The sequence below is a fragment of the Hemicordylus capensis genome, chromosome 3 (assembly GCF_027244095.1).
Source record: "Hemicordylus capensis ecotype Gifberg chromosome 3, rHemCap1.1.pri, whole genome shotgun sequence".
Lineage (NCBI taxonomy): Eukaryota > Metazoa > Chordata > Lepidosauria > Squamata > Cordylidae > Hemicordylus > Hemicordylus capensis.
In genome coordinates, this window is record NC_069659.1 from 140,076,268 (window position 1) to 140,088,557 (window position 12,290).

The 12,290-nt window shown below is 43.1% G+C and overlaps 1 protein-coding gene across 3 annotated transcripts in view; it reads left to right on the plus strand.

The window, feature by feature from the left end:
* Positions 1-12,290, plus strand: part of GAS6 (growth arrest specific 6) — a 70,728-nt gene that overhangs the window by 31,280 nt on the left and 27,158 nt on the right. For all 3 annotated transcript variants that reach the window (XM_053309652.1, XM_053309651.1, XM_053309653.1), the window contains exons 4-6: positions 1,048-1,110; positions 6,605-6,727; positions 10,274-10,396. In XM_053309652.1, the coding sequence (XP_053165627.1) occupies positions 1,048-1,110; positions 6,605-6,727; positions 10,274-10,396 (309 nt within the window). The remainder of the gene's footprint in view (positions 1-1,047; positions 1,111-6,604; positions 6,728-10,273; positions 10,397-12,290) is intronic.

The window sequence follows — 12,290 nt, forward strand, 5'->3', positions numbered from 1 at the left end:
CATATTTTTGCATGGCACAGAGTGCATGAGCAGTGGAACTGAGATAGTTAAAATCTTCAGAAGCAAATGTGTTCTTCTTCCATAGTACCAATGCTCAGTTGGCCTTAGGGGTGGGTCAGTTGGGCAGATGCCTACCTGAAGGGGATGTCAAGCTGAGTAGGCACAAACCACACAACTTGGTAACACTGTTAAACTAATTGGAGGGAGGCACCAAAATCGATCTTCACCCAAGGGCTATCTATCCTAGAGCTGGCCCTGCCAGTGCTTTGTTTGCCCGGATATCACCCACTAGCCCCAGTCTGACGGGTGAAAGTATACACACAGAGGTGCTGCACACATTTTCCAGACCTGAAAAGTTCCAATGCAAGAGCCGGGTTTCCTGAATAGTGCTGATCATCTGTGTGGGGACTGGATAAAATTCTTCACCAGCCAGAGGAGCACTATTTCTCAAGGCAGAACAATACTGTACACTTTTACTTACAGTGCATTCTCCTTAATGTAAACAAACAGGAACACACACACCTGATCTCTTAAAATCTGAGAATGACTATTGTATTACTGTGTATGTTTTCAGCATGCTAACATTACAACTTGAGCAGGGCTACACAACTTGGGCCCTCTTGCTTGTTGTTAGACTGCAACTCTCATCATCCCCAGCCATAATGGCCTTTTCTCAGAGATGATGGGAGTTGTAATCCAACAACAGCTGGAGATTGTGTAGCCCTGTCTTGAGAAAATTATATGATTCCTGGAGTGGGTTCTTCAAAACTTTTTTTATTGAGCTGGAATAGCTCGATAATAAAATAGAATAGGCTTTAGGTACTAATATCGTTTTAGCATCTTCACATCACACCTAGAAAACTGATATTTCAAAGCAACATTATAAACTGTGCAATCATACTTCAGAGCCAAAAAATATGCAGACAAAATAAAAACAAAAATGTCACATTCTGATTAAACCAGACCTGCTGAACAGAATAACAGGAGAGCAGAAAGTAGTGAATTTTGGCATCTGGCTTAATAATGCTTTTGTTTTTTGTTCTTCAGCATGTATTCGGAAGTATGGGTCACCATATACAAGAAGTCCAGATTTCCATACATGTGTACATAGTAAGCACTTGACATTTCTATGGTACAGATAAATATAGTATCATTCTGGGTTTTTTGTTTTTGTTTGTTGGGGTGTTTTTTTGTATGGCAGATGCGGAGCCATTTCAGTCTATGATAAACATCTATTTATGCTATCCATGTCTCTTGCCATGCTTCAAGTTAGAGTCCTCCCATCCACCACTGCCCACTAACATTTGAGACAATATTGCTCTGCTGTTTACCAGAATCTTTTGTAGTTTTAGCAGGGTTGCACACAGTATCTCCACGTTTCTGTTTCTTCAGAGATATATATTGGGAAAATGCTTCTGGAGAATGCTTTTGTTTACTAAAGGTATAAGTTCAGTTAGCTATGAAATTAGACTATTTTGAACTTTGTAAATGTCCCCAGATGCTACTAGTCTACAAAACCTTTTACAGGCTAGTTGCTCACACATACCTCTATTAAATATTTTGTGACCTCGAATTTAAAAAGAGCTGCATTCTATTAAGCTTTTCTGCTGGGTCACATGGATGCGGTTCTTGCTCACCACAGGCAGCCAGTGAATTGGCTGTTTCTATGCCTGCTACATAAAAAGGCTAAAAACATATTGTTATATATTGCCAATAAGATTGCCTGGCAACTGGCTGAAGATTATGATCAAGAGGAGAACAGACTGAATTGTTTGAAAAGCAATTGGGAGCTTTATAATGGCAGCTGCTATACAGTTAAGCAACTATAGGCCTGTCTCCAACCTTCCATGATTGGGCAAGCTGGTGGTGCCCTCCCAGCTCCAGGCAGCCTTGGAGGAAACTGCTTATCTAAACCCATTTCAAACTGGTTTTTGGGTGGGCTCTGAGGTGGAGACTGCCTTGGTCAGCCTGATGGATGATCTCCAATTAGGAATTGTCAGAGGGAGCTTGACTCTGTTGATCCTTTTAGATAGCTCCGTGACTTTCAATACTATTGACCATAGTATCTTTCTGGACCGTCTGAGAGGCTTGGAGGTGGGATGCACTGCTTTGCAGTGGATCTGCTCCTACCTCTCGGGCAGATTCCAAATGGTGTTGTTTGGAGACTGTTGTTCTTCAGAACGTGAACTTTTCTATGGCATCCCCCAAGGCTCCATACTGTCTCCAGTTCTCTTTAACATCTGCATGAAACGGCTGGGAGACATCATCAGGAGATTTGGTGCAGGGTGTTATCATACTGATGATGCACAATATATTTCTCAATGTCAGCATCATCAGGAGAAGGCATAACTGATCTAAATGCCTTCCTGGAGGCAGTGATGGGCTAGATGAGGGATAACAAACTGAGACTAAATCCAAATAAAACCCCTACTAACTGAGCTAAGAGACACATTTTAGTGGTGATTTTCTTACATTTAGCAGGAGGAGAGCAACTGTCCCTATCCAAACCTAGCACAGCATCTCTCCAGTGGCTGTTGCTGGTGTCTGCCTTATGTTTCTTTTTAGATTGTGAGCCCTAGGGGACAGGAAGCCACCTTTAGTTATTTTTCTATGTAAACAGTTTAGAGAATTTTTCTTGAAAAGTTGTATATAAATAGTAGCAGTGAGTAGTTACTTATTGTGCAGATCAAAAAGAGACATTTTTGATCTGCCAGTTTTGTATGGGGTCACACATCCCCAGAAGCAACAGGTATGCAGTCTGGGGGTGCTTCTGGATCGAAACCTCTCCCTGGTGTCTCAGGTTGAGGTAGTGGCCAGAGGTGTTCTCTAACAGCTTTGGCTAATATGCCAGCTGCGTCCATTTCTTGAGATAAACAACCTCAGAACAGTAACACATACTCTGGTAACTTCCAGACTTGACTACTGTAATGTGCTCTATGTGGGGCTGCCTTTGTACATAGTCCTGAAGCTTCAATTGGTACAGAATGCAGCAGCCAGGTTGGTCTCCAGGTCATCTCGAAGAGACCATATTATTCCATATTAAAAGAACTACACTGGTTACCAATAAGTTTCCGTACAAAATACAAGCTTTATAGTTATAACCTATAAAGCCCTAAACAGCTTAGGCCCAAGGTATTTAAGAGAACGTCATCTTCGCTGTGAGTCCCATTGCCCATTGAGATCATCCTGAGAGGTTCATCTGCAGTTGCCACCAGCTCGTCTGGTGGCTGCACAGGGATGGGCCGTCTCTGGTGCTGCCCTGAGACTCTGGAATGCACTCCCTGCTGAAATAAGAGTCTCCCAATCTCTGACAACTTTTTAAAAGTCTCTAAAGACACATTTATTCATCCAGCTTTTAAACTAACAATACTCAAACAGTATTATCCCCCACCAGGGGAATGGGGCAAGGCAGCATTTGGTTCTTCATCCTAGACACTTGGGTCACCACTGCCTAGAAGTTTCCCAAGAATCACTAGAAGGATGAGAGCCAATTACTTTGAAACAAAGACACACACATACAGCAATTCCAATTCCAATTTTGTCCTTCCCTACCCTGCAGTAAACATTTCCATCTTTCCTGTGCATACGCACTTCCCCTTCCTGGAATTATGGGTGGGAATAATGGAAGTTGTAGTCCAGCAACAGCTGGGGACCCAAGTTTGAGAACCACTGTTGTAGGGAAACTGATGCAGGGCCTGATCCTCAGCACCCTCTCTCTGAGGAGGCCTAGTTTGGGAAAGTAACATAGGAAGCTGCCATATACTGAGTCAGACCATTGGTCCATCTAGCTCAGTATTGTCTTCACAGACTGGCAGCAGCTTCTCCAAGGCCGCAGGCAGGAATCTCTCTCAGCCCCATCTTGGAGATGCAAGGGAGGGAACTTGGAACCTTGTACTCTTCCCAGAGTAGCTCCATCCCCTGAGGGGAATCTCTTATAGTCCTCATACTTCTACTCTCCCTTTCATATGCAACCAGGGTGGACCCTGCTTAGCTAAGGGGACAAGTCATACTTGCTACCACAAGACCAGTACAAGGACCTAATAATGTGATGCTGTTGCTTAGAGCCTGAAATAGCCTTCCGGCCATGCTTTAGGGCCCAAGAACCCTAATCTAGAGTTGACAAATCGCATGGGCAGGAAAAGAGAAGCATATCACCTCGGCTCCTGCCACTGTGCCTCTCTTCCTCTTCCTCGCCTGCCCACTCGGTGGTCTATCATGTCTGCATTTATTTTTCTGACCTGAATGAAAGTGGCAGCTATGTGTACACAAGTGAGATTCACCTTCTTCTAGCTTCTTTCATTACTGAGGCCTTCAGGGTTTTTCTTCTGTTATATGCCGGAGATGAGGGGTAGCAATAAATGTTGTTTGTGAGTGGTAGGGATTGTCTCTTTCACAGAGATGTTCTTTACCAGTCTTGTCACGGACATTCTCAGGTATTGGAATAACTAGGATTCAAGGCAGAATATTATAGGAATGCCTGCCTTTGGCAGAGGTGAGTGACTCACATGCCATTCCTTAAGAATTAGGGCTTTATGACTCCCTTTCTCACTCCAGAATTTTGTGCTAAGATTCAAGATAAGCTCTTTTCTTCTTGGGAAGGATTCCTGAAGCGCTGCCTGACTAAGCTTAGAGCATAAACTCTGATCTCCTAGTTCAGATGCAATCCTATCCCATTTTGAAGTAGAATGGCATTGGAGTAGAAATGTAAATACCCATTCTAAGGCAGAGTTTGCTCACGCTTCTCATAAAAGCTTTTTCGTTCTCTGCATATGTCAAGAATCACCATGTGCTCAAGGGCAAGCCTCAGTGTCTTCTCCCTTTAGGAATGTGCAGAAAATTTTTGAACATGCACATTATTGTATAGTGCAGTTGTTTTGTTTTGGGGGTTTTTTTGTTTTGTTTTTTGCTTTGCTTCAGTACACACTACTGGCATGCCCATAGAAAGCCATGAAGAAGCCAGATGCTCTATGTGGCAGACTGTGCAGAAACACTAGGCTCCTGAGCAGCCTGCCTTAGTCCCCAACTGCAAATGTATCCTTCAGCTGTTGTTGCTGCTAAAAATGTTCCAAGAACTTCTCATCCCCTGTGAAGTAACTTTACCCATGACCTGAGCTGCATGTTGGTACTCTTTAAAGATTGTGGCATTGGGGGATGATTATGTGCAAGAAGTGCTACAGGGCTGGTTTACCAAGTAGGGGAAGCAATGTTGATATGAGACTGGCTGGTAGAGTTGAGTGCAATCTTTAGTGTGAGTTTTTGGTGGAAGGTGCCTATGCTTGGAGGATGCAGGGTTATTTTTTGTATCTGGTGGTATCTTTTGTATTGAGGATCTCTGTGTGTTTAGGAATGTGTGTGAATCCATTGGGTCTATTTGTACCTCTGTAAAAGCGGGGTATGTTTGGTACAACCGGAGTCACTGGCAGACAGGATGCACAGTTCAATGCCAGCATTTACCTTCTGCCGGGGCTGCTGTGCATGTAAAACCTAGCCCCAGAAGAGTTGTGCAAGAGGGCAGTTGTGAAATAACTTGAAAATGCATGCTTGTACTTGCACAACAGAGCCCCCATTGTTTTCAATGGGAAATTCATTATGCAAATATAGGTGCACATTATCTTGTGCAATTCCACCAGGACTAGGTTTTACATACTCAGCAGCCCCAGTAGAAGGGAAATGCTGGTGTTAAGTTGCATATCATATCAGCCAGTGCCTGCTTCCCCGGGTATGTTTCACCTCTATGCATTTAATGTGACATCTGCTGCAAATACAGGTGGACCTTGTCTCATGCGGTCCCAACAACCGTGGTTTTGCGTATCCACAGTTGGGTTATACCGAGACCTGACCTTGGTGTGTGGCTTTAAAAAGGGTTTAAAATCACATCTCCGCGTTTCCTAGGTGGCCGGAAATGACCTCTGAGGTAATTTCTGGGTCACCATTTTGTGGCTGTTTTTGTGGGGTTGGGTGGAACCCGCCCATGATTTTCTGTTAGAAATTGTGGAATTGGGGCTTTGGGGGTGGGCATTGCTGGACAGCTGGAGTCCTGCACAACATGGCATGGTATGTTATTTTTTTATTTCTGGGCTTTTAAAATGCTTTTTTCCACCTCCAGGACACCCCCCCCCCCACCCCCCTATTCCCATTGCTGCAATGTCTGGTTGTCCATGGTTCTGTAATCCACAGTTGTAGCTGAGAATGGAACCCCACCGTGGATAACAAGGTCCACCTGTATGCCCAAATGTATTGCTTTTTGTCTGCAGCCTTAAAAAAGAATTTTAGTTTATTTTTGACAAAGAATTGTTTCTCAGAATGATCAAAGTCAGAAGGAACAAGATAAGTTGTGAAATACTTTCCATTCTCTTTATAAAGGGCTTGCTCGCCAGGATAAACATTCCTTTAGTTTGATACCTTCTCAGTAATTGAGCAGATTGCCTAGCAAACAACATAGCAAGATCATGCCCTACCTCTTTCTTCCCTACTTTTGGTGAGGTTAATAATGATTATCTGATCATTGGGTGGTGATTATCTCAGCTTGGGTGGTGAAAGTATATTGTTTAATTAATTTGATTCAAAGATAAAAGTTTTGTGTGATTTCCTCCCTCCCCCACAGATTTGCCAAATCAGTGTTTACCCAACCCTTGTTATAGAGAGGGTACTAAAACATGTGAAGATTTGAAAGGTGGATTCCTTTGTCTTTGCCAAAGAGGATGGGAAGGGGGAAAATGTGAGAAAGGTAAGTGTGATTCTGTGTTGTTTCTCATTCTGTATTCCTAATAATGAGGCTGTTCTCACGCTCAGTCGAAACTGGGCTAAGGAAGCCTAGCCTGGTTTCGCACATGCCTGAGAATTGCCAGGAGCCGCTCAGCTCCCAGGGGCAGTGTGGCGACAAGCCCACCTCCGGAACCCACCTACAAAATGAGGTTAAGGGAGCAAGCGCTCCTGTAACCTCATTTTGGTGATTAGCTGCCAGCTCCGGCTGCTTGCAGCCTTGGCTTGGAGACTGTGGGGCTCCCAGCCATCATTGGAGGATCCCCATAATGCCCTGCGCACTAGCATTATGGCAGTTCCAGGGGGCAAAGAGATGCTCCCAGCCCCCCCAACCCTCCATGTTGCCTGAGGAGGCAGCTGCATGTTTGGACGCATGATCTCTACACCCAGATTCCTCAAGAGGATCATCTGCGGGGGAGGTAAACTTTTGAAGGCTCCCTTCCATTGCCACTTTTGAGCCCTTTCTCCTTTTTTTAATTAAAAAAAACACACTTAAAAAAAAAGTATACAATAGCCCACCCCGCACGGAACATCTGTGCGCTCCTTGGGGCTGGCAGTTACCTCCCCCCCCCTTCTGCCCCAGTCTCTGCTTCCGGGCCCAGCCACTTCTCCCCCCTCCATTTCTTTCCCCCCTCCTGGGCCTTGCCTCTGCGGCCGGGCCGGACCCACCACCTCTGGCCTCCACGATTGGGCTGCCGCCACGGCAACCAATCCTTCTGGGTGCGCCTCAGCCAATCAGGCACGTCCACCACCCAGCCAATCAGCTGGGCTCTGGGACACACATTCCAAGGCACACCCAGAATAATTAATATAATAGATCGTGCATTGCTTTTGATCTAAAAACACTTTGTATTTCTTGGAAATGAGATAGCTTCTTATGTATTTGCTTGTGGATTGGTTTAGATATCATGACAAACTACTGTTAAACCTTGATTTGGTGCATTGTCTCCTAACCATAGGAATGTGTGCTCCTCCCTCACCTGCCTGCAAAAGTCTCAGAAGAATGCTACTTCTGACTATCGTTAAAAATAAACCAAGATTTATTGTGACATCTGCATCATCAATTTTGGTTTATTCTAACTTCTTTGAAATAAACAGATCTGAAACCCACTTCAAAACTTGGATTTAGATCTTGGCTTATTTCAAGTAAGCGGGTTAAAATAAACCAAGATGGGTTGGTCTGAATGTCACAACCAATCTTAGTTTATTTATTACTGCTATCAGAAGTGGAATTTTTCCAGTCCTGCATGGGCAAGGTCAAGGAGAGTGCCTGCTTCCAAGCCTAGGAAATGTTGTGTGATATCTGAACCAGCCCACTTTAAATCTGTTGACTGGGTTGAAGAATGTGATTTCCTCATAGAATCTGTTGTGGCAATCATAAGTTCTATTGTCTTATTTTAAGTTTAGCGTTGAGTGAGTCCCCCCCCCTTCTTGCCTTAACACCATTTTCCTTATCCCTGCCCACCATGCAATCTAGATGTATGATCTAGATGTTGTCTGTGCCCCCCCCCAAAAGAACCCACCAAAGGATTCTCAGTATATCTGAAGGTCAATGCAAGTGTAATGTAAAAAGAGGACTCGTAGCAGGTCCCCCAGCCATGGTGTGACCCTCATCCTCCTGGCTCTAAAATTGACTAACACATAAGCAAGGCACACAAGCCATGGTTCAGCCATTAGTCTTCCCCTTTTCTCCATTCTTTGGACAGTGTGGTTGCCTTTTAAATATATGTATATTAGTAAAGTAACTTGTAGTTTGCAAGCATCTTTATATTTTATTTCTTTGTGACTCTTGTCTTTTTGTAGCTCTATGAGGATCATTCCCCATGTTTTCCAGTGGGAGAGTTTTTCTGCATTTTTTGGAACAGTAATGAACATTTCTAGGATTTTAGATTTTTTTTTGCTAGTCTGTGTGAGACTACCTGTGAAATCAGCATGTCTTTCTTGTGTCTCTGACAGTTTCATGGTTTAGTTGGGTAGTTTCATGTCAGTGATTGAGTCAGTCAGGCAGGCAGGCCTAAGCAGCTTTTTATATTATAAATACACTAATTTTTTGTGTGTACCACTGTTACCTTTTTAAAAGAAAATGTGCCCCCCCCCAAGTTTTGGGGATTCAGGAGGGATTGGTTAGCCATGTGCTGTCACAAACTTATCAGTACTGACCATAGTAGGCTTTTGCTACAACCATGCAGGGCAAGGACTTTTAGATCATTACCCAGAAGAGTTAAACTCTGTTTAGATTAAAGCTAGTTGGGGCAGATGCTTCCATATTGGACCTACTACCGTAAAAATAGAATTGTTGTGTGTGCACTCAACGCCTATTGCTCTCCCAAACCGTGGTAAACATAGCCCTTCTGCTGCTGCACTGGGTCTGAACTGAGCAGTCTCCTGCTCAACATTCAGTGCTATAGAGCTAGATTCCAGGATCCACACACATTAAAGTATACATTTAAAACACTTTAATGTGTGAAGCAGTCCTTGGACAACTTAATGCAGAAGTAAACTCTGATGTTAAAGAATACTTGAATGGATGAAATGGATGAATGAACTCCAGTACAAACCTGTGGAGGGTACAATAGTGGGATGTGTGGAAGATGTGGCTGTGATCCTCTCCCTGCCAAGTCCATCAAATAAAGTTTAATGGTGAAAGAAGTCGGTCCAATACAGAAGTGCCTGCCCCAACTACCTTTAATCTGAACATAGCTGTTAAAGGCTGTCCCTCTTCACAGCCAACTTTGAGAAAAGTATGATTACTTAGAAATGGAGGAACTCCTTCCCCCCTGTTCTTAACTAAATATATCCCCGATCTTCTTTTAGCTTTACAGTGGCTTTAAAAGCGTATACATCGGGGAGGCAACCTTGGCCCTCCAGCTGTTGTTGAACTACAGCTCCCATAATCTCCAGCTACAATAAATTGTGGCTGAGGATGTTGGGAGTTGTAGTTCAACAATAGTTGGAGTGGATGGCCATTGTTGCCCATCCCTGGTATATAGATCCTGTAATTTAAAGTACGGCTTATGGTGCACATCCCTTAAGACTAATTCTCCCCTCCAAGATACTTTGAGCTGTTAGGGGTTCAGCTGAAGGGGTGGGCAACATTGTTCTTGTTTTCTATTTTCTTCCATCAGCTGATATTCAACTGCCTTCAATAGTCTGTGACTCCTGCATGGAATAAGCAAGCTCAGTCCTCATTGGGCTGATCCCTCTGTCCTGATCCCACCCCTTTTATTTTCTTTTTTAAATAAACTAATATTTTTCTGCATGCCTTGGGTATATACTAAGTCTGTAGAAACCCCTGTCTTGTCTTTGGGTGCCCCTCTTGCATTGCTTTGCTGAACAGGACAGCCAAGTTTGGTATTAGAAAAAATTACAATAATTAAAATTGCATATATGTTTTCAGCTATCAACACTGGAAATTTTAAAATGAGAAGTATGGCCTCAAGTTGTCTTGAGTTAACATCTACTGATCTGATGTGATTTGAAACATCCAACGATTCTCTTTATCTGTTTCCAGATATCGATGAATGCTCTGTGCAGAACGGTGGCTGTAAACAGAAATGTTTCAACCAGCCAGGCAGCTATCGTTGTTCTTGCCATAATGGCTATGCCCTGGCGAAAGACAATAAAACTTGTGAAGGTAAGATATAATGAAGTGGTTCTCATACTGCGTGGGATATGGCGATGGTAAACCCCTCATGTATTCTACCAAAGACAACCACAGGGCTCTGTGGTCGCCAGGAGTCGACACCGACTTGGCAGCACACTTTACCTTTTCAGTTACAATTCCAATGTATGGTTTGGCATGGCATTGCTCTTCCACCCTCATCATGAATGGTGATTCCTTTCTTATTTCCTGGTTTGAGGCAAACTATAGTTCAGAGGAAACAGCAAAGTGTGGTTTGCTTCAAACAAGGAAAGAAGGGAGGTGATACAAAGAAAGGATGGAGCTCATGAGCCTGAGATTCAGACACATAACATCAAACCATGGTCTGATGTTACATTTGGACAACTCCAGTGATTTAAACTTCCTTTGTGTGTCATGTACTGTAGTGGATCTTACTTCAGAATCCTACTGCACACACTCAACTGGACTGAATGAAAGTTGCACAGCAGCAATGCTAAGACAATTGCTCCCTTTATTAAGGGGTAGTTTGTTGTAACACAAACAGAAAAAACATATCTGGTGTTAGAGTATAGTATATTTATTGTGCCTGACCTTTCATAGGCTAACCCTTATTTGCAGTGTGATCTGACAAAGTGGGATCTATGAAAGTGTATACCATAATATATTTGTTAGCCTCAGGACCCTCTGTCCTCCTTACCATGTTAACACTGAGTGTTAAGTTGAACTGATGCCAGTACTTCTTATTTTTTCACAGCTGTAGTTTAGGGTTGTAATGGGAAAAGCCAGGAATGCATGCCCAGGCATGCCTGTAGTCCTACCACAGAGCTATCCAACATCATAGCAAAGTGATGATTCACAAAGGAATTGTGTGTTGGATTGTGCCCCAGCTAACCAGCTCTTTCTGACACAATGAAAAATGATGGTTGGCAAAGTAGACTGTAGTTTTTCTTTACATTGTATCATGTCACAAAACAGAGTGGGTTTGAGCAGCATGTGAATCTTATAATTTTATGTTGGGGAGTCAGAAATCTCTATTACAATTAATTACTCAAGAAATTTCTGATGAAGGTGGACCACTGCTAAACCAAGAAATCATTAGTCTGCACAATAAAACAACAACAACCCTTCCCTTTCTCTTATAACATTACTGATAAAAATAACAATATTGTAGAGGAAAAAGGAAATGAGAGAAAAGAATTTAGTGCAGCAGGGCCAAAACCAGAAGTGGGGAAAGGATCTTAAATGAAGAATATAGTTAACCCTGCAAAGGAACTGTGGAGGAAGTGGCATTTGGAGTAACAGAACTTACTAGCAGTCTTCATGGGGTAGAGGTAAACTAGTCTTGCTAACTCATACTTCCCTCTCAATTAGCTGCTTAGGAAAAATAGGGTCCAGATTTACAGGAGCAATGGCTCATGGTGGTTTTCCACCCGTCTTTTCGGCAAACTGGGACAATTGCCTGGCCAGTGCAGGCTGTATGATCTACTAGTGTTCAGTGGGACATTTTTGTCTTTCAGTGGGGAAAGGATATGCCAACCCAGGCATTTCTGGTTTAAGAATGGACAGAGAACATAGGAAAGTCCTATGAATATATTCAGTATTTAAAAACCTGGTGAGAGTTAAGATGTGTTTACATTTTCATTATTACTCTAAACAAATGGAAATTCCACATTAAGGTGCCCATTTTAAACTTCTGCACCATATAAGCTATAAATACTTTGTGCAGTGTGGTATATGATTGGAGATGTGGCACCCCTAAATGTCTACCTGGATGCATCCCTTCACAGCCCAATGTCCAGCTGAAAGACCAAGCAAAGTGTGGATGCATGGAGAAGCCTCATTTCAAAAGTCAGCATCATATACCAGACTGTACAAAGTCTTTACAGCTTATATAGTGCGGAAGTAA